At 43.4% G+C, this 22,242-nt stretch overlaps 3 protein-coding genes across 4 annotated transcripts; 1 reads left to right on the top strand and 2 right to left on the bottom strand.

The window, feature by feature from the left end:
* Positions 1-585: 585 nt before the first annotated feature.
* lysmd1 (LysM, putative peptidoglycan-binding, domain containing 1) lies at positions 586-5,022 on the bottom strand. Its single transcript, XM_035745999.2, has 5 exons — positions 4,926-5,022; positions 4,520-4,590; positions 4,142-4,289; positions 3,645-3,961; positions 586-2,564 (listed from the first exon to the last, which is right to left on the bottom strand). Exons 2-5 carry the CDS (start codon positions 4,579-4,581, stop codon positions 2,378-2,380), a joined length of 714 nt encoding a protein of 237 aa, XP_035601892.1. The 5' UTR covers positions 4,582-4,590; positions 4,926-5,022; the 3' UTR covers positions 586-2,377.
* Positions 4,271-8,029, top strand: scnm1 (sodium channel modifier 1). 2 transcript variants are annotated; one of them, XM_035745998.2, is made up of 8 exons: positions 4,271-4,341; positions 4,946-5,016; positions 5,142-5,230; positions 5,330-5,424; positions 5,549-5,649; positions 5,745-5,893; positions 5,995-6,127; positions 6,328-8,029. In XM_035745998.2, the coding sequence occupies exons 2-8, from the start codon at positions 5,003-5,005 to the stop codon at positions 6,449-6,451; spliced, it is 705 nt and encodes a 234-aa protein (XP_035601891.1). In that variant the 5' UTR covers positions 4,271-4,341; positions 4,946-5,002; the 3' UTR covers positions 6,452-8,029. The 2 variants fall into 2 exon arrangements, with proteins under 2 accessions (XP_035601891.1, XP_035601890.1); XM_035745997.2 differs by lacking the exon at positions 4,271-4,341 and adding an exon at positions 4,405-4,749.
* Positions 8,005-22,023, bottom strand: LOC118364453 (tropomodulin-4-like). Its single transcript, XM_035745996.2, has 10 exons — positions 21,865-22,023; positions 14,305-14,486; positions 13,639-13,795; positions 12,969-13,091; positions 9,857-9,949; positions 9,616-9,746; positions 9,366-9,473; positions 9,096-9,239; positions 8,710-8,854; positions 8,005-8,420 (listed from the first exon to the last, which is right to left on the bottom strand). Exons 2-10 carry the CDS (start codon positions 14,410-14,412, stop codon positions 8,398-8,400), a joined length of 1,032 nt encoding a protein of 343 aa, XP_035601889.1. The 5' UTR covers positions 14,413-14,486; positions 21,865-22,023; the 3' UTR covers positions 8,005-8,397.
* Between the last annotated feature and the right edge of the window lie 219 nt (positions 22,024-22,242).

Below are 22,242 nucleotides of genomic sequence, written 5' to 3'. Positions count from 1 at the left end.
CTCAAATTTGGACTCATCAGACCAAAGGACAGATTTCCACCGGTCTATGTCCATTGACTGGCTCAAAACGCATTAAAAGGAAAGAAATACCACAAATGAACTTTTAACGAGGCACACCTGTTAATTGAAATGCATTCCAGGTGACTACCTCATGAAGCTGGTTGAGAGAATGCCAAGTGTGCAACGCTATCATAAAGTGTAAGCGTGGATACTTTGAAGAATATCAAATATATTTAGATTTGTTTAACACTTTTTTGGTTACTACATGATTCCATATGTGTTATTTCATAGTTTTTATGTATTCACTATTATTCTATAATATAGAAAATAGTAAAAAAAGGAAAAAAAAATGGAATGAGTAGGTGTGTCCAATGTTTGACTGGTACAGTAGGTAGTGTGCAAAATGGAAATACCTGGGTAAAAAAGGGACAAACTGGTGAATCAACGGTAAAATCACATCTCAAAAAGAGTAACCATGCCAGATGCTTCTGAAATAACTAAAGGCAACATAAAATATATCTTGTACTTCTAAACTACACATCTATATTTACTTAAACAGCAGAAAAGCAACAAATAGCAAGGAGATCCAACAAGTTTCACACTTTAATTGAGTATGGCTAATTCAGTGTTAACAATACAATACATACAACCTTACCACTGCCTACAACCTAGTGCCAAGATTAGAACAAGAAAGCGCAATGCTCAGTATTCTTCTAAAAATAAATATGTACACCATTGCGTAATTGTAACAAACACCCAATGAAGACTAGGCTATACCAACTCACATTGGTTTCAATAATAAATGTATTTAGTCAACTTCTATTGTTCTCCAAGACTTGCATATTTTTCACATTTCTGACATTGCATAAGACACTACGAGGTAGCATAACTCACATGATCTAGCGCCTGTGGCCAAACATAGCTTGGAGATTTACAAGATCACACTAACATACAAACACAACTCCAAAGTGCCACATTCTGACTCTCGTCTTGTGTAGTAAACGGACAACCAGACAGTGCTGTTCTGGACATGGCTAATATATAATACGTAATCAATGTACTACATCTTGAAATAACTTGTAAATAGTTCATTGTTTAATAAGAAGTCTTCTAAAACTTTTGACCGGTAGTGTATAAGAACACCTACTCATTCAAGGGTTTCTCTTTACTTTGACTACATTGTAGTGAAGACATCAAAACTATGAAATAACATATAATTTTTTTTTTTTTTTTTTTTGAAAAAATGGTTAAAGAAATCTAAATATATTTTATATTTGAAATTCTTCAAATAGCCACCCTTTGCCTTGATGACAGCTTTGCACTGAAAGTTACTTCAAGTGCAGTCGCAAAAACCATAAAGCGCTATGATGAACCTGGCTCTCATGAGGACCGTCACAGGAATGGAAGACCCAGAGTTACCTCTGCTGCAGAGGACAAGTTCAGTTGAGTAACCAGCCTCAGAAAATGCAGTCCAAATAAATGCTTCAGAGTTCAAGTAACAGACACATCTCAACATCAACTGTTCAGAGGAGACTGGGTGAATCAGGCCTTCGTGGTTGAATTGCTACATAGAAACCACTACTAAAGTACACCAATAAGAAGAAGAGATTTTCTGGGGCAATGGACACGAGCAATACGAGCAATGGACATTAGACCGGTAGAAATCTGTCCTTTGGTCTGGAGTCCAAATTGGTTCTGGTTAGGGCTAAGTGGGACTATCATTTGTTTTTCAACAGAACAAACCCAACACACCTCCAGGCTGAGTAAGGGCTATTTTACCAAGAGGTGATGGAGTGCAGATGACCTGGCCTTCACAATGCCCCGACATCAACCAAATTGAGATGGTTTGGGATGAGTCGGACTGCAGAGTGAAGGAAAAGCCGCAAACAAGTGCTCAGCGTATGTGGGAACTCCTTCAAGATTGTTGGAAAAGCATTCCTCATGAAGCTGGTTGAGAATGCCAAGAGTGTGCAGAGCTGTCATCAAGGCAAAGGGTGGCTACTTTGAAGAACCTAAAATATATCATATTTTGATTTGTTTACTACATGATTCCATATGTTTTATTTCATAATTTTGATGTCTTCACTACAAATGGAGAAAATAGTAAAAATAAAGAAAACCATTGAATGAGTAGGTGTTCTAAAACTTTTAACCAGTAGTGTATTGTCAAAATGAAACTCATCCTCCCAGCAAAACAATTATATCAACAGTGCTAACGACCAACTTTCAAGTACCAAGTCCATAGAGCAGCAGGTTACTCGTTAGTGAAAATAAGAACTCTCCTAAATCTGTATTGCCAGATTAGCTTGGCGGCCAATCCCTTTGATTTATGCATTAGTACATGTGTCCCATGATCTGCCTGACAGAGGCAATGAAATCACAACTCAAAGATCTCATCCTCTCTTTCTCTCAGTTTCTTGGTGCATTTGGTGATGGTGAGGGGCAATGCACCAAGTATGGCTTGCTGATGCATTCTGGGAGAGGTGACGACCGTGGCACTGTTTGACCTTGTAAATCGACGGTCTGTTGTCTTGCTGGTGGTACAAGCTTCCAAAGATGTCAATCTGTGATGGAAAACCCCAACAGGTGAAATAAACAGAAGCTTGACAAAATCATTATATGAAGAGCTAAGCACATAAGTGTTTCCCAAACTATTGGGTGACGAGAAAAACGTAAATACATTTGTTTTAACTTGCTGTTGCCGCTAGATGCAGTTCCTTCCTACAAATATGTCTCCATCTTTTGAACCGTTTAAGCTTCAAAATGATATGACCCCATCACTCAAATATAAGACTTTGTTTGCCTCTACAATGACCACAAATGAATCATTAAGAGTGGATAAGACAAGGAACTAAATCAGACTTTTTTTCCTTCTTTTTTACACAGAAGATCATACAAAAATATTTCCTGATCATCTTCTGAGCTTCCCAATACCTTTCTGTTGCATGTCACTTCAAAGCATACTTCCTTCAGATTGAAATACTGTCAGACTGATTTGCAATAGACTGTCTTAGCCCCAATTAAAACATGGAAACATTTGGCCGTTGATTACATACCTTTTTTTACATGGTGGGGTGGTACATTATTTAAATTAATCATAATGGGGTCACGGGACAAAAAAAGTTTGGGAACCCCTGATAATAACATGCTATTGATGTCATGACATCGTCACATTGACACCCTACATGTTTAAATGGATATTAGCATTTCATCAAAGTTAAAGCTGCAAACGTTTTGGGCGACTGACCAAATTCAAATAGAAATGTGTTATAGATCTGTCATTCTCATTGAAAGCAAATCTAAGAAGCTGTAAATCTGTTCTTTGTGAACTATTTCTATGCTTCCTTTTCTTAAATTTCATTTTTGCATATTTTCTCTTTCGGTTTTGTACACCATATTCAAACAGCTAAATACAATATTTTTGGTCATGGAAAAGGCATTTCACAGCGGTTAAGATGGTACAATGATTCTCCACAATATATTTGCTTGTTTTGTTACAAACTGAAATTAGGAAAACTATTGGATTTTGGTGGAGCGATTTCTGCATAGTGCATCTTTAAGAACTTTAACGTAAACTCTCAGACTGACCACTAGTTTATGACAGGACAGAATAGTACAATATGAAGTTATCTGGGTGAATTTACCGTTTTTCTCCCTCTTGGCATCTTTTCACAGCTTGCTTGGACTGGCTGATCATACAATCCATCCTTTTTAAGAAATTAATTGGAGAAAGTTCTGATATGCCTTCTTGTGTCTTTTCAGAGTTGTTCACTGGCTTCCCATTTTGAGTAGAGCCTTCTTTACTTGTACTGTCCTGTACCTGGCCTGAGTCCTCCTCAGTCACATCTACCCCACTATTAGCATCACTGTTGTAGTCTGACAGCACAGGGATAGAAAGAGACTTCTTTATGAATATCGAGTCATTCGTGTACAGTCTATTTGCTCTTTTGATTTGTTCCATCTGTTAAAAAGAGAAAATTGCAGAATATGTGAGTTTATGAAGGTAAACAAAGTTATCACCATAGCCAATTTTGAGTTGTCATGCAATAAAAACTCCTCACTGACAAACTGTCTACTGGGGAAACATTAAAAATAGTCAAACAATCAGGAAGAATGTCAATGCCATTGTCTAGCTACTCACGGATACTCCATATTTCAACGCGAGTCCTTGCAGCGTCTCTCCTGGTTGAACTAGGTGTTCAATTCGTCTTTGTCGTACCGGAGAAAGGTTGGATTGTACAAGACTGCCGTATGACCTCGTGCGGTTAACGGGGACTAGACCGTCTCCACTGGTTGAAAGAGGAGCCCGTTCCCCGTGGAACATGGTGGAGCTTGTAACTGGTAAGCTACCTAGCAATAGTTTGCCAGCTAGCTAAATCGCCTACCATGCGAGTATACAACTAGAAACCCCGTATAATCGTTATTGTAGGGAGGTGCTAGCTAATAACATGAGTGTTAAAGTGCATGTAGCTAGTTTACCTTATCCCGTCGACTAGTTCGCTTCTAAACAAAAACTTACCATAAAGATTTATTCAGGCAGCTGTCAGTTTCCATGGCTGCCGTGGTATGACCGACTCCCATAATTCCTCGCTGAAAGCAGGAAGTAGCTAAATTACAAACTGTTTTGAAGATGCTTGGAGTAGCTAGCTATTAGCAAATAAAGACCTTCAACTACCAAATATATTTAGCTAAACCTAAATGTCGTTTAAAAGAGATGGCAATGATCAGAGTCAATTGAATATCCTCAAGGTAAGCCATCTTACTAGTTGCTTACATAAATCAGTTTGGACGCATGGAGCAGCTTGTGACCATACGTAACTGATTCAAACGTTACTTTAGCTAGCTATATGGTAAAGTTTGTAATTTGCACTGTTTCATATTAGCTAACCAAGTATCTATCTAGTTAGATAACGTAGCTAGCTAACGTTAATTATTTATTTCCCAGAAACGGCGTGTTGCAGATCTCCTGTCCAATTTCATTCCAGAGGATGAGGCAGCCTTGATGAAAAATGGAAGGTGAAGCACCGGCATCATTGCTATCAACTGGAATGAATCCTTACCCAGATCTTAGTGTTGTTTTTATTTGGCAGAGCAAGCACTTATCATGAGCATCTGTATTTTTTTTCCTAATTCCCTTTCAGATACACATGCCTTGTGTGTTCATACCGCCCTGTTTTTGATACAGTTGACATGCTGACAGTACACAGAAAGGGGAAAAGACATCTCGAAGGTGGTACATATGAATGATCAATTGTTTTCCCAAGCAGGAAGCTATATCAAAACCATCTGTGAAAGCTGAATGTACCAACACTGATCCTTTCTTTGCCAGGGATGAAGTGGTTTTATGGAAAGAAAACTCAACTGAAAAATGAGATATCTAAACGAAAACATGAAAACTATGTTCAAGCTGAAGATAGCCAACAGGTAAAGCTATATAACTAGCTCGGTTACTCAGTGAAATATTTTGTCTTTGTAAACCTGAGGCTTTAGACTAGTGTAAACTGGAGTGTTGACTATGTGTCATGTTGTTTTTTTGTTTTCCCCATAGGAACCCTCTAGTTCTGCCCCCCTGTTGACACAGACACGTAAACTCACCCACCACGCCTTATTGAAGACTGTGCCATACAACAGTTGTCACAAAAAGACAAGGTACTCTATGCTGAAAGTGATATGTTATTTTGGAGTAGTACCCTACACATTATTACAATCACATGTTCATAGACCCCTTTGAAATGTATTTCCAGTACAAAGTCTGAAAAAGGATCAACTAGTTCCATTCCAGACTGTGACATCAGCCCCTCCAGCACAATACTATCATCACCACATCAAATGTCAGTGGAGATAAGAGATACAGACATCATGTCCTTACCCAGTTCCAACAGTAATACAGCAGGTAAAGTCTAGATTTATTGTTAATAACGTTATCCTATTACAAATCTATAATGATTGTTCTCCCCTCTAACCCTTTTGTTCAATGCCGTTCATCCTCACTAGTCAATCAGGGATCGTGTCCAATCGGGAGCAATAATGAAGTGTGTAAGGAGTCTCAGCCAACAGCGAACCAGGAGTCGGAACCTATGACAGCTCAAAGGAGGAGAGAGATGGAGCATTACCTTAAATTGAAAAGGTACTGTGTACCCAGAAAGTCTTGACTCATTCAGCTTCAACACTGATCACTGGTCATTTCATTCAAATTTCTCACTGGCTTCATGCACATTTTAAGTGTTGTTTTTTCAAATGTGAAGGCTGCAATTATGTAAGTTCACCACCAGAGGTCAGTATGCCATCTTAACTTTTCTACCACCTCTCTTTCACTTTCTGCCTCAGTGCGGGATGGCTGCAAGACAGGAGTGGCCAGTGGGTAAAGGATGAGAATGTGGAGTTTGATTCAGATGAAGAGGAACCCTCATTGCTCCCATCCTCTCCCCCCACTGACTCAACAGAGGGCTGACCAGATGAGCAGCAGTGACCAGATCAACACCACCACCTTCCCACAATCCCTAAACCTTTCCTCAAACCCTGCCACTGACACAAAGGTCCCGTTTGGACATACATCCGTTGACTCAACAGTTATGAAGTGCACTCTGTTGCGGTAATGACAACACTATAAGAGCAGTACTAGATCATCTTGAACTGCCTCCATGCTTCCTTTGTTCCTTTGAACTGCCTCCATGCTTCCCTATCTCAGGGAAGATGCATTGGTGCTTGAGACAATGCTTTGATTGATTCTCAGCACCCTTTGTGTTATTCCGTTTGCCCATTTTATTTAGGTCCAACACCTCCCCTGTTAAGGCTATGCTTCTGTGAGTTTACCATAAATCAACAGCATATAGGACAATATTACTGCTAATCTTGGTAGTGGAGCCACCGGTTAACATTCTTCAGAAGGTTCTCATTTGTGATCACTCTATATATTGGATAACCTAGAGAAAGGGAGCGTGTGGACTTAACGTGGGTTAGTTTTAAATGATGGCGTTAAAGTGTGGCAAAAACTGAGTACCTGATCATTATTTTTGAGCTCAGTGCGTGACTTCCACAAGACGTTTGGAGTGTTTGTTGACAGTTTTGACCTCTTGTGTCGATGCAGTCTTTGTGTCATCAAGACTGATGTTATGGAGTTAAATTGTCAATGCAATAAGTCATGTTGATTCTATCATGTTACTTGTACTTTTAGATGACTAAACAAAACAGTTGTCCTCCATTGCTAACTAGCCACAATGTTCAATGTCTGTTTGAATAACCCAGATACAAGGGAGTAAAATAAAGCACTACTTAACTTAGAACTGTATACCAGGTCAGTCGCTAAATGCTTTGCTTGGTACCCTACTTAACTATAAATACACATGCACTTTACTGTGGCTGAATAATCAAAGGGGAATAAATAACCCCAGGAATAGCATCTGGTATGGCAATACTGACCTTAAATCATTACAAGCCTGATCCCTGTGCCAAATGTCACTCTTTATGGATGTTGCCGTACCGCTGCAATCAAGGTTTCAAAACCCATCTCCCAATTTATTCAAAACCTGCTAGGTGACATTTCTTTACAAGAAATTATAAATGTTACTTAATAATCCAAACACATTGCTTAATACAGGTATACAATGAATGTGTACATGGAGAAGGGAGCCACTCCAATGCTATGAAAATCCTCAGAGGTTAGCAGCTGTTTGGTGAAGGCTCACGAGTCTCCTTGGGTGCATATGGGTGCCCCCTCCCCTTCAGACCCTTTTAAAAGTTGGTATATTCTGGGAAGGGTAACTCAAGCCCAGAGGACTGGGTTACATTCCCAATGGGGGGAGTAAAAATAGGTTTGGGGATCCGGCAGGCTCAATGAGGTATTGAATTGTTCCAATTCTCAAGATCTCGGAGCACACGGTATACTCTTGTATCTGCTTGTACCTTGTGTCAGCTCTGAATTTTGAACCATGGAAATTATGAATGTTGAATATTATGTATGTTCACATGAGGTGATGAAATGGCAAAAATATCACATTCAGCCCATTAAAACAATTATTTAAACATTTTATTTAAAGTATTTACAGATTTTCTTTTCCTAGATATATCACCACCACCATGTAGGAGTTCAGTCATTTTCTGAGTGTGTTTTCATGGCACAGTCTAGAAGCATAAACGACACTTTACAACACTTTTGTACAATGCTTTTATGATGAATTCAATGGTCTACAAAAAGCTGTTTGTGGTTAATGAAATGGAAAGCTTGGACACAGACAGAAATGAACACCCGGCCTTGTGAGGAGCACAGAGGGTTTGTTGCGCCCCATTGACAAAGCTAGCGCAAAGCTGTCAATGGCAGTTGTTTGAGTTGTTAGGTCCAAGGGGCTGAATTGACAGGCTAGCGTCTTGTGAGCGCAATCTCGTTGCTCCACTCTCATCTCATCTTACTCTCTGTTGACGAACTGGATAGAGAAAGAAAAGGAACAATATGAGTCAGCCAGAGTACATTATCAATGGTCATCCGAAAGCTGAAATACCTCAGTAACAGGTTAGAACACCTAGGACAACTAAACATGAACTGAAAATCTGTCATTATGTCAGAATTATAGCCACTTTCTGAGGGTATTATGACAGCCTCGTCACAAAAACCCTAACAGGAAGAATGTCAAGCACTTTAAAATTGACCATGTTAAACGAAGCACAACTGGAATACAATAATTGACAGTACGCATGCATTCTCAAGACACTCACTCATGTCATTGTTCTTGGTGATGGCGATGGCTGCTCTAGCCCGAGGTCCCTGCTGGGTGAAGTGGTAGCCGATCTTTACGATGCTGGAGTTGTTCTCCAACATGGTGGCAATCTCCATCTCACAGGAGTCCCCCAGTTTCTGTCTCTAGGAGTGGGGTGGGTCAAAGGATGAAAAGGACTTCAATAACCCCATAACCACACAACAAAATCACAGCATTGTCATATTATAAGATTATTATAGTTTTTTCTATAGTATTTTAATGTCTTTTGAGGAACTCAGGGAATTTGTTTTATATTCAGTTGTTTATACAGCATACATGCAGTATGTAGCACTATTCAAATGTATGTATTCATACTACAGCATACTTTCTGTATGGGTGTCTGACCTGGTTGTCGATCTTGATCTCTGTCAGTGTGGTGTTGTTGGCCATGGCCTTGACGATGGCATTCATGCCCTCGCAGGTGATGAAATTGGACTCGATGTTAAGACTCTGCAGAGTGGTGTTCTCCTGGAGCATCTCAGCAACAGCCTGATTCACACACAGACACATGTATGTTACTAGAGTCACATTCATTAGTAACAGGGGAAAAATTACAATAAGGATGTGAAAATGAAGATTCTTTGTTGCTAGTCTGGGGGAGAAAGATGTACTCACATAGGCCACGGGGTCGTTGCTACGGGTAGCGGCAATGCTCAGATACTCCACGTGAGTGTTGCCCTTCATCGCCTCAAAGATCTCTTTCAGAGTTGGGATGGGAATGTCCTACAGGACAGACAGATGTCAATCACTTTATGCTGATTCAGTACGCCATAACACACAAGGCTACACGCTACCATCAAGTGATCTCATTGAATTGGTCACAGTGTACGTTCAGACCATAGGATCTAAAGCCCACTGGCTTCACCTTGATGTTGTTGAGGTTGACATCAAACAGGCTGCTGTCGTTTTTCTGTATCTGCTGAAGGGTCTCCTCCACGTTTGTGGGGTTGGGGGGCTCGTCTGGGAAGATCTTGAATGCATCTGGTTTTACTACGCCTAAAAGCGCAGGAGTATCACAGGTTAGTGTAAGACTTTCCTAAACATGTAATATACTGAATACCCTAGTAGGTATGTTCTGCTCTGCTGGTCAACCTCGTCATACGTACTGTTGATGCCCTCTGTGTTGGCGATGGTACCAGTGGTGCCCAAGGCGTCGTAGTACTGCTTGTTGCTCATCAGTGTGTACATTCCCAGAATAGCTGCAAAGAAATGGGACGGATTTATATATCTGTAACTCTCATTCATCATCCAGTAATATTTCCTCAGTTCAACATAATTAATGGTAGCTGTCAGCTGAGACCTTTAGCATGTTATTGCCCCAGTAAGTAATCACAAGGCCTTCATTATAACTAAACTGAGAGTGTATGTGACTGCAATTATTTATGAGGGCATTGTTTTGACAGGCAGGTCTCCCAATCTCAATTATACTCTACATATCTTCATGTAGAGAGGTGTATCTATTTCAACAACTGAATTGTACATTTACAGTATACACCCAACACTGTGCAGTACATTGTATCATGAGGTACAGTATTTACCATGTTATGCACGTGCCTACTCTGTGTGTCTGCTTGACCAGATAAGGACATTGTAGCCTTTCCTCAGTTCTCACAGAGAGAGCTGCAGTCACTGTCTCTCATCTCAGTGCCTCCAGGCCCTAAGGACGTTATGAAACCAAACAATGCGAGCCATGCAGACACACCAAGCCCAATGTTATTCTAACTGAAAATGGGCCAACTTATAATGAATGGTTATTTGGCCCCTAATTTAGATGCATACATAGACATAGAGGCCATTGTATTGTTCCGTTTGACACCACGCCCTGGGGACAAGTACTTTAAATTCCAAATATGCGGGTGAGTTAGCTCAGCTAAGCACTGCTAATTTTACAAGATGGGACGTAGAACAATGGTCTCCTAAAAATATTGGACTGGAGCTGCTGTTGCTTTGCTCAAATCCCCAGTAGAGGGCAGCACTTTGAATATCTCTCTCACAGTCTCATTAAAGACGGCCCCTCGCTACCAAACTGTGTCACACACCAACTGCTGTGACAGCAATCCCCCACCGCTCACGGGCTCCGACCTAGGGCAGGCTTGGAATTATGTGAGGGAAGGCCTTGTGAGGAGACAGGGATCCAGAGACAGCTGGTCTGGTGCAAACGTGCCAATGTCACCATGCTTGACTCTACAGTAGCTTTACAGTACATCCCAGCCTCTCAATAATAACAACAATTCCCCAAATACCATCAGTATTATTAAGAGTGAATAAAAAGCATCAATTAAATCTCAACTGACTGAGTCCCTCTCCCTCCCTTGCTGCTGGTGGAGCCGGCCAGGCAGCTATGCTATTGTGGACTCAGATCCAGCCCCAAACAAAAGAGTGACAGAGGCTAACGGAAGTTTAATCCTCATCTGGACTCCCTCCAGGGTCAAAACTGTGTTCTCAGTGAGGGGGTTAATGACAGGCTAATCTATGTGGACACACAGTTCCACTCCCCAAACTCCCCCACTGTCACTTTCCTTACGCCTGGAACGAATTTCAAAAATCGCTGAAGTTGGAGACTTTTATCTCCCTCACCAACTTCAAACATCTGCTATCTGAGCAGCTCACCGATCGCTGCAGCTGTACATAGTCTATCGGTAAATAGTCCACCCATTTTTACCTACCTCATCCCCATACTGTTTTTATTTATTTACTTTTCTGCTCTTTTGCACACCGATATCTCTACCTGTACATGATCATCTGATCATTTATCACTTGTGTTAATCTGCAAAATCGCCTACCTCCTCATGCCTTTTGCACACAATGTATATAGACTCTCTTTTTTTTCTACTGTGTTATTGACTTGTTAATTGTTTACTCCATGTGTTACTCTGTTGTCTGTTCACACTGCTATGCTTTATCTTGGCCAGGTTGCAGTTGCAAATGAGAACTTGTTCTCAACTAGCCTACCTGGTTAAATAAAGGTGAAATAAATAAATAAAATAAATAAACGCCTATGCTCTGTGGCTGTGGCTCTGCTGTTAAAGGAAAAGCAGTTAGGAGGCCTGCCTCTCGGACTGAGGCTCCCCTGCACCGTGGGTGGATACGGAGTGGGATTTAACTAATGTTATAAACAGTGTTTGTTCTGGGCCATACTCTGAATGATATGTGAATAAGGGTGTTATGGTCTCACATGGTTGTGTAGCTCAAAAGAGGTCGAGGCGTGAATTCTCATTGAATTAGATATCATTGGGAAACAAAAAATGTGAAAATCACCTATATCAAATTGAACCATAAAAAACTTTGTTGTTTTGAAACAATGTCAGAGAGCACATTTTGAAGATGCAGTAAATTATGAAGTCCTTGTTAGGCATTGATATGAAGTAAGCACAGTGTGAGTGTAAAAACAACCAACAAATCGGGTTGGCACTGTAAATGATGACCGCATATGAGACCAAAATATCTGTTCAAGCATTTAACATCTCCATTGGAAAAAATGTAAACATGTTGATTCAATTAATTACATTTAAAACAAGGTTGCCTCTTGTTTGGTGTAAATTGATATAGTACCTTTACCCAACAGGCAAGTCTTTGACTCCCTCCCCATCCCTCTTTCCATTCCTCCCTTCTTTTGGTGGCTCTTGACCAGCTTATTTTCGTGTTGCTGCTGAGCGCAGGGAATTGGAGCCCCCCCATGCCATGTCCCACATCCCATGTCTCTGCATGTCTGTATGTGTGGGATTGGGTCTGTGAAGCACTGGAACAATAATATTATGGACCAATGAGCAATGGAATAATATGGGCCTATGGCAAAATAATAAAATAGGCCAGGATCACTGTAAACAATTGGGTAACATTACACAGGGCCGGCCCCAGGCATAAGATTTTGAAAAAGGTCAAGTTTTTGCTGTGAGCCAATGGGGTAACCAAGGATAACCATGGGCTGTTTTCTCGCAAAGCAGGCGGGGCCACAATGTTCTATTTCATACCAGCTGGGAGTATTGGGCAACATCACATTGAAACAATGTAAGGACAGAGAGGGATAGGGCGGCAGGTAGCCTAGCGGTTGGGCCAGGTAACCGAAAGGTTGCTGGTTTGAGTCCCCGAACCAACTAGGTGGAAAAATTTTTATGTACCCTTGAGCAAGGAACTTAACCCTAATTGCTCCTGTAAGTCGCTCTGGATAAGAGCGTCTGCTAAATGACAAAAATGTAAAAAAAATGGATAGGTTCTCACCTGCAATGTCACACATCTCAGCGTCTGTGGCATTCTTCAGAGCCTCCTCCAGCTCAGGCTCCAGGGTGATCTGCTCATGGTCGGGGATCTTACCATGGCCCTCCTTAGGAACAAACGCTCTCCCTGGAGAGGGATAGAGAGAGAGCGAGAGAGAGAGAAGAAGGAGAGAAGTAGAGAGAAAGACACATACAGAGGGACTGTCAGGGAAACTAGTATCCAAGGGGTCATGAGCAGACTGTAAACAAACAGTACCTATAGCACCAGGGGAAAACCTTTGTTCTCTCAGTATGTATCTTGTATCTATCATATACGTTTCTATTGAGATTCTAAAGAATGACATGATTGTAATATTCCCCTTACAGTGGATTTGTTTTTGTTTTAGTAAAACAATGATTTGGATTGTTTCTGAAAACACTAACACTAAACTCCAATAAACTACATTTTCTATTGTATAATTGTATGCATCTCATTTCCATATCAATGTTAGACAAACCGCTAAAATGACACTTTTAAGTCATCACTTATCATTACTTATTTATAAAGTTCAAAACATTGGATTGTTTTTCAGTTTAAAGCAGTGGTTCTGAAACGGTGGGTCAGGACCCAAAAGCCACTACACCCCCGGAGTAGTGGAGTCAGTAGTGTTGTTCAGTAGTATAGTGTACCGTACCTTTCTTCTCGCCAGTAAAAGGCACTAGGTCGTCCCTGTCCTCGTGCTCCAGAGCTGTTTTCTCTAAGTGATCCAGCAGGGCGTCACGGTCAAACGCCCCCGTTGGGTTCTTCTTGGTCTGGTCACGCTGGCGGTACCCGGCTGGCAGGATGGCATTCTGGGACAGAAACAGTAGGGGTCAGAGGGCATGTGGACATTGTACAAAGAGTTCTGAATCCTCTGAGGTTCTAGTAGCTGGTTGTGTGAGACTGTTGTTTTTGAGATGTTGGAAAATGGATTTATACGATTTGTAACTACAGTATAAAGCTGTGTAATCACCAGGAAATTCCTAAGTAAGTCTTACAATGTCCGAGGTCAAGGTAACATGGGGATTATGTTATTGGCAGTGCCTCAGTTGTGTTGGTGTTCTGGGTGTATCAGTGAATCTGTTCTGTAAGGTACACCAGGATTGTGGGCTCGGTTCGCAAGGCCACTCACACGTAAAATGTATGCATATATGAATGTAAGTTGCGTTTGGATAGAAAGTGTCTGCTAAATGGCACATTTATTATTATTATTATTATACTATGAGCCTTGTGGATACCTCAGTCTTTGAGTCCCTGGAGTTATCCTTTCTACAATTAACTCCCTTATTTGCCACAAGGGGCCCTCTGGGGCCCTCAGTACCTCGGGGTCCATCTCCAGCAGCTCACACTCCAGCGCCTCTATCTCCTCAGGGCTCATCCCTTTGAGGATGGCATCCTCGTCGATGTCCCGGGGGTCGCTTTTTGACATATCTGCAGGCTGGCTGGGCTCCTAGCTAGTGTCACAAACACACCACACACCCCTGGGGTAGAGCAGGGCACTTTCTGTCGGGAGAAGCAAGAGAAAGGAGAGGATGCACTTGTGAGACAGGGATACAGATTGGACAGATCTTGACAGATATGACCTCTCAGATAATAATAGTGAAGTGTGTCAATAGTCAATGTGTTGGTGTCCTATTAGGACTAGCAGTGTGACAGAACCTGGGTAGCTAGGCCTTAAGCACACAAACTATTTTAATTTACTGTGTCTTGTGAGCAACTTATGTGTCACGACTTCCGCCAAAGTTGATGCCTCTCCTTGTTTGGGCAGCTTTCGGCGGTCGGCGTCGCCGGTCTTCTACCCATCATCGATCTACTTTTCATTTTCCATTTGTTTTGTCTTCTCTTCCCACACACCTGGTTTCAATTCCATAATTCCATGTTGTGTATTTAACCCTCTGTTCCCCCCATGTCCTTATCCGGAACTGTTTATGGTGCTTATGCACGTATTCTGGTGTGTGACTGGTTTTGTTACCCATTGTTTGTTTGTTCTAGTTTATGGAGGTTTTTATTATTAAACGGCTCTGTTGGAACACAGTTTTTGCTCTCCTGCGCCTGACTTCTCTGCCGCCAGTACGCACCCTTTACAGAATTCCAGACCAACTATATGGAGTCAGCAGGAGCAGGTACCCCGGATATAGTGGTGGAGGAGTGCGTCCGGGAGCATGCTGCAATGCTCCACCATCTTGGCACCGCCATGGACCGTGTTGTCTAGACAATGGACCGCTGGGAGAGACAGGGAGTCCTATCAGCGCCTCCACCAGCACAAACGGGGTCTCCATTACGCACCCCTCCTTCTCCTGGTCCCAGTGGGATTTGTCTCTCCCATCCCCAGGAATACGATGGGACGGCTGCGAACTGCCAGGGGTTCCTGTTGCAGCTAGACCTATACTTGACAACTGTCCACCCAGCTCCTTCGGGCAGTGAGAGGGTGTCCGCCCTCGTCTCGTGCCTCACCGGGAAAGCCCTGGAGTGGGCCAACGCCGTGTGGAGAGAGGGAGATGCGGTTTTGGACCAGTTTGAGGAGTTCACCAGGTCTTCGACCACCCACCCGAGGGTAGAGCGGCAGGTGAGCGCCTCTTCCATCTGAGGCAGAGGACGAGGAGAGCCCAGGAGTTTCGGACCCTGGCTGCCGGCGCGGGATGGAACAACAGGGCCCTGATCGACCATTATCGCTGCAGTCTGCGCCAGGATGTCCGTCAGGAGTTGGCCTGCAGAGACATCACCCTCACATTCGACCAGCTGGTGGACCTGTCCATCCGACTGGATAACCTGCTGGCTACCCGCAAACATTCAGATCGTGGCCTGTTGGTTCCATTCCACCCCCTCTCCAATACCCATGGAGCTGGGAGGGGTGGTGTGCAGGGAGACCAGAGGGGGTTCCATCTGTGGCCGCAGAGGTCACACTGCCGGTCAGTGCCGGGTTGGTTCCTCTGGGTAGTGAGGCAGCAGGCAGGGCGCTCTGGCGTCACCCCAGGTGAGCCGGCACCATTCTCATCCAGAGCCCTCTGTTGCACATGTGTTTTTGTATGTCACTTTTCCTGAATTTTCCCCACATTCTCAGCATAAGGCGTTCGTCGATTCAGGCGCGGCTGGGAATTTTATAGATAGATCATTCGCCCATAGTTTAGGGATCCCCATTGTTCCCGTGGCTGTGCCCTTCCCCGTTCATGCCTTAGATAGTCGACCATTAGGGTCAGGGTTGATTAGGGAGGCCACCGCTCCTCTGGGCATGGTGACGCAGGGGGGTCACAAGGAGAGAATTAGTCTCTTCCTTATGGACTCTCCTGCGTTTCCCGTGGTGCTAGGCCTACCCTGGTTAGCTTGTCATGACCCCACTGTTTCTTGTCAACAGAGGGCTCTCACGGGGTGGTTGCGAGAGTGTTCGGGGAGGTGTTTAGGGGTTTCTGTTGGTGCCATTATGGTGGAAAGTCCAGACCAGGTCTCCACGGTGCGCATTCCCCCTGAATATGCCGATTTGGCTCTCGCCTCTACCAAAAAGAAGGCGACTCAATTACCACCCCATCGACGGGGCGATTGTGCGATAAATCTCCTGGTAGATGCTGCACATCCCAGGTGTCACGTGTATCCCCTCTCACAGGCGGAGATGAAGGCTATGGAAACTCATAGCCACAGCGATTGAGTCAATGCACTGAGCGAGCTTCTTCACCAAACTAGATCTCAAGAGCGCTTACAACCTGGTGCGTATCCGGGAGGGAGAGGAGTGGAAGACAGCTTTCAGTACCACCTTAGGGCACTATGAGTACCTCGTCATACCGTACGGGTTGATGAATGCGCCATCAGTCTTCCAAGCCTTTGTAGATGAGATTTTCAGGGACCTGCACGGGCAAGGTGTAGTGGTGTATATTGATGTAATTCTGATATACTCCGCTACACGTGCCGAGCATGTGTCCCTGGTGCGCAGGGTGCTTGGTCGCCTGTTGGAGCATGACCTGTACTTCAAGGCTGAGAAATGCCTGTTCTTCCAGCAGTCTGTCTCCTTCATAGGGTACTGCATTTCCACCTCAGGGGTGGAAATGGAGAGTGACCGTATTTCAGCCGTGCGTAATTGGCCAACTCCCACCACGGTAAAGGAGGCGCAACGGTTCTCAGGGTTTGCCAACTACTACCGGAGGTTTACCTGGGGTTTTGGTCAGGTAGCGGCTCCCATTACCTCACTGCTGAAGGGGGGCCCAGTACGTTTGCAGTGGTCGGCTGAGGCGGACAGGGCTTTTGGTCACCTGAGGGCTCTGTCTACCTCGGCTCCCGTGCTGGCCCATCCGGATCCCTCTTTGGCGTTCATAGTGGAGGTGGACACGCCTGAGGCTGGGATAGGAGCTGTACTCTCTGCTCTCAGCGCTCAGGTATGCCACGGAAGCTCCGCCCCTGTGCCTTCTTCACGAAGAAGCTCAGCCCGGCGGAGCAAAACTATGACGTGGGGGACCGGGAGCTGTTGGCTGTAGATGACTCTCCTTGTTCGGGTGGCATTCAGCGGTCAGCGTCACAAGTCTTCTTGCCATCATCAATCTACTTTTAATTTTCCATTTGTTTTGTCTTGTCTTCCCACACACCTGGTTTCAATCCCAACATTACATATTGTGTATTTAACCCTCTTTTCCCCTCATGTCCTTGCCCGGAATTGTTTATTGTAAGTGTTTGTGCACGTATTCTGGTGTGTGACAGGTTTTGTTACCCATTGTTTGTTTGTTCTATTTTACGGTGTTTTTTATTATTAAACTGCTCTGTTGGAACACAGTTTTTGCTCTCCTGCGCCTGACTTCTCTGCCGCCAGTATGCACCCTTTATATTATGATCTCCATTGAGTATTATTGTTGCCAGTCCGCAGCGGTAATAATAACTATATTTCCAGTGATAAACACACATTTCCCTGGAGAACCCTGCCGTCCACATGAATGCACAGATAAGCACTGCCATAACACACAAACACTGCAACATTTTAACTGAGCACTCCTTTTTTCTCCGGAAACTGAACTGAAATGAACTGTAGAACTGAAGCTATGGATTCGAAAGGGAGAGGGAGAGAGCGAGGGACAAGGAAAGAAAACGTGAAAGCGAGGGAGAGAGAGTGCAGGTTCTTTGCTATTCTTAGTTCCAATGTGGTGAGCTAGGGGTTTAGAGTTACAGAGGCGAGGATAGCGGAGCAGAGGGATGCGTTCCCTTATTTATCACTGGCTGACACCCGCTAACGGCCCCACCCGTATTCCCTCTACACCCACCGGTGGACAAGCCCAGATAGAGACACAACACAGATCTGAGGTCAGTTTCAAGCGAGAGATGAGCTCAACCATGAAACAAACACAAAGCCTTGGCACTCAGTGGAGGAAATACCACAACAATATCATACTGTATATAACTCTGGCGAAACAGGTGACTCATAGGTATGAGTAATGCACCTATCAAGTGTGGGGTCAAATCCATCTACATTTTCAATTTTAAATCTGCATTCCATTTCATAAGGCTCTTTTTAGGGAATGCTTTCAGAATTGACCCTAATTGTTGACCCTGACCACTTATATAGTAAATCAAACACAAAAGTTTACCTTTATGTGAAGACCGTACATCTACCATTGCAACCGAAACAGTTCTATGAGAGCTATTCAAGGATTACTGAGAAGCCCAAGTCAGTGTTTGGCAATCTAACACCCCAAGTCAATAACAGAAAACCAAATACATCCATCAATAGGAAATCAATGTCCTGAGTGTTGAACACGTCCATTAGCAGCTGATTGTTGTGGTGTCTAACCTTGTTCCTTTCTGCAGTGGTGTGCTTTGTAGCCCTTGATCAAGTTACAATGTCAAATGTTATTAGAGTGGCCACACATCTTGTGACTACTTGCAAACAAACACCTACACACCTTGTGACTAACGAATAGACTGCTTTCACAGAATGCTTAGGCTACCTGTAAATAAGCCTCTGGTGATGACAATACACTTTGACAGAACATCTAAAATTGGTGTGTGTGTGTGTGTGTGTGTGTGTGTGTGTGTGTGTGTGTGTGTGTGTGTGTGTGTGTGTGTGTGTGTGTGTGTGTGTGTGTGTGTGTGTGTGTGTGTGTGTGTGTGTGTGTGTGTGTGTGTGTGTGTGCACAACCACTGGATCAAACAGCTAAGTGTGTAAAAAGATGGAGGTAATTATTGAGCAAACAATTGTATGTACCTTTTAGTTCACGTGTTTCCCTGATTAAGGCGTAGTGCCAAGAAGCATTGGCATTAAGTTTGTTCTCTTGCACATTGCAGGTACAACTTGGACTTGACTGGATGCAAAAGCAGCACAGCTTTCTCCTTTTCTAATTTGTATGGACAGATGAGGACAAACGTACACCTGAATGTAGCTCAATGAAGTTGTACAATAGGGTAACATCCAAAAATGAATCTCCTGATTCAACTGCACCAAAGCCCTTGAGCCCATGAGGTTTGTTTGAATAAATAGGCTGCATATACTATCGCTCTGAGTTTTACAACGCCCTGACCTCAGTATACAACACTACCAAGTACAGAGGTTTTACTGTGTATGAATGAGACTATACCAATTCAGCACAACAAGTGTTCAATCAGAAACCTTTAAAAGACTTCTGACAAATGTGCTTGATAAGTGTTCAAGAGGCAGAATGCCATGTTTTGATTCATTGTGTCATTTTAATGCGCTTTTAACCAATCAGAATTCAGGATTTAATGAGCATATTTAATATTCTGGGAGAAGTCATACTGGAAAGTAGTGCGCACACACCTGTCCATAGTATTCCCATTGGATTTATATGGGAACCAACCTAGTATCTGAGCGGAACAGTTTCACCTGTCAAAGCCAGCTGGATCAGGACATTTCTTTCCATCTGGAATCCCAACCATTCCCTCCACCTGGGTTATGCCTGGCTAAGAGATTCTCTTGTGAAACATAGTTATTTCATCACTACCCACTACTAAACAACATACCACTTCAAGCAGCTTTATCTTAGTTGTGGCCGCTAACCATCTGAGGAGTTGGTTAGTAAAATTCCAGCGACCTATGCCACTCGGTGGACCTCTTGTTAAGCCAATCAAAACTTCAGAAAATTGACACCTGGCTGCACAGATAGCCACACAGAGCACACCTGTTGAGAGGAGTGGGGACCACCAAACTGATGCATCCCCCTATATTCATCATTGCTTTAAGTTAATTTCCCATCAACTGCATGGCATGGCGGCCATGATGTCACATACTGTTGTGTTGGAGAGGCTCTGCTTTTTCCACTGGTGGCATCTGGTTCTGACAACTCTCACGCTCACTTTGTAATCTCGGCTACTCTGTGCAGGTCCACTAAAAGCTTGTGGAGCCTTGGGACCAAATTAAGGGTCCACAATCTGTATGGTGATGTCCCATTCCCCAGTTCATGATCCCACAAAGTCCAAGTCTCTGAGAGGTACAAAGTTCCAACAACTCATACAAAACAACTGTCTTGTTGTACAGTCCAAAATGACTGTACGTACAGACAAGCCACATGACTTTGGTGAAACTGGAATGATCATTAGAGAGAGGGACCAAAGTGTCAAAGCAGTGAGTCACTCCTCCGGTTGACACATTAGAAGATTTCACACTAGTTGCGGGTCAACTCCTCCAGGTCTTACTGCACAAGTGTAAAATTCCAAATCAACCACAACTTAATTTTAGCTTCACAGGTCAGCTACTTCCAACGGTGTAAATCTTCCCCGGCTTTGGTTGCGGCCTTCACCCCACACTGGAGTTCCACTTGGAGGACTAAAAGCAACATGACTGAGAATATCTTCTACTGTCCAACATGGAAGGGTTGTTGTTCAATTGAATTGTGGGGGGAAAAAGAGGCAAAGTTGCCTGAAAAATGTTAATGCTCATATTTGTATTTTGCTGAAGAAACTGGTATTTGCCATTCGCCATAAATACATGTTTTGATGACAACACACCAATATGGAAGTTTTCATAGCCTGAAAGCAATGAAATTGTTTTTCAAGTACAAACAACTGTTCAGAAAATAGTAAGAACTATTGAATAGGTGGGAATTTATCTTTACAGCAATACAAGGACATTGTAATTCAGTTCCAATGCGTCTCTAAGCTGCTGTAAGTCCACATCGTTAGCCACGATGAAGACACATTTTTTTGCCTGTTTTAAAGACTTTAACACAAATCAGCCACAACTGGCCCCAGAGACGACTTCATCCAGCCAACACAGCTATTCAAACGCCATGTGTTGCAGTGAAGTTAGCTGGGAGTGGGGGTGGGGGTGAGGGACTCCCCTTTAAATCTACCATCCCCTGAGACAACACCACAAAAGTGTATAATGATAGACAGCTATGAGATGACTTAACCACAGCATACCAGCAAAAGATCTTCAATTGAGTGACAATACTTTAGCTTAGGGTTTCACTGGACTCCCATAGAAGAAACAGGGAAAAGTCTGCATACTTCCAGTCAGATGAAAATGTATTTCATTTTGGCTGAGCGTTGGTCAGTCGACCTTCATCAGAGCACTGGACTCCCATAGGAAATACCCAACTGTCAACTGTCAAAGTCATGGACAAAATAATCCAAGGCAATTAAAAGACCAACACGCCAATTTCTACAGTCAAAGTTAAGTATTCAAGCAATACCAACATAAACCCAATGTTGGATGAAATGAACCTGCTATAAAGTTGTTCAATTCTAATGTTGTCAAACTAGATTCACATACTCGTCTCCCTAACTTTTCTGTCCCTGACAGTCTCTCACACACAGACACATGCACATTGGGTAAAGCTTAGCCCCAAGCAGACACATAGAGAGAGAAAGAGAGGGAGAGAGAGAGATTAAAGAAAGGGCCACCCTCATGCCAACGGTATCCCCACAGTTGAGAGAGAAGCAGCCTCCCACCTACCTTCACAGAGTTGCAGTGCTGGAGCCCTCTACAAGGCAAAGCCTGCTGTTGGAACCCGAGAATGGTGTTTCTCTTTTTTCTATCCCCTCCCACCGGTTTTCTTTCTTCTATACCCCCTCCACTCCCTTCTCCCCTCCTCTCCTCTCCTCTCCTCTCCCCTCCTCTCCTCTCCTCTCCTCTCCTCTCCTCTCCCTTCTCCCCCTCCCCTCTCTTCTCTTGCTATACAGCCTTCTATGCTGAGACAGGGATACTGGCAGCACTTTGAGAGGTCAGCATTTTATTACTCTGGCTTTGCAAGAGTGACTGTGAATCACTGAGCAGAGTGAGAGAGGAAGAGGAAGAGGAAGAGAGGGAGGGAGTTAGTTGAGCGATGCCAAT

Source organism: Oncorhynchus keta, chromosome 31, assembly GCF_023373465.1.
Source record: "Oncorhynchus keta strain PuntledgeMale-10-30-2019 chromosome 31, Oket_V2, whole genome shotgun sequence".
Lineage (NCBI taxonomy): Eukaryota > Metazoa > Chordata > Actinopteri > Salmoniformes > Salmonidae > Oncorhynchus > Oncorhynchus keta.
The sequence above is the reverse complement of the archived record's forward strand: the minus strand, read 5'-3'. Positions and strand labels throughout refer to the sequence as shown.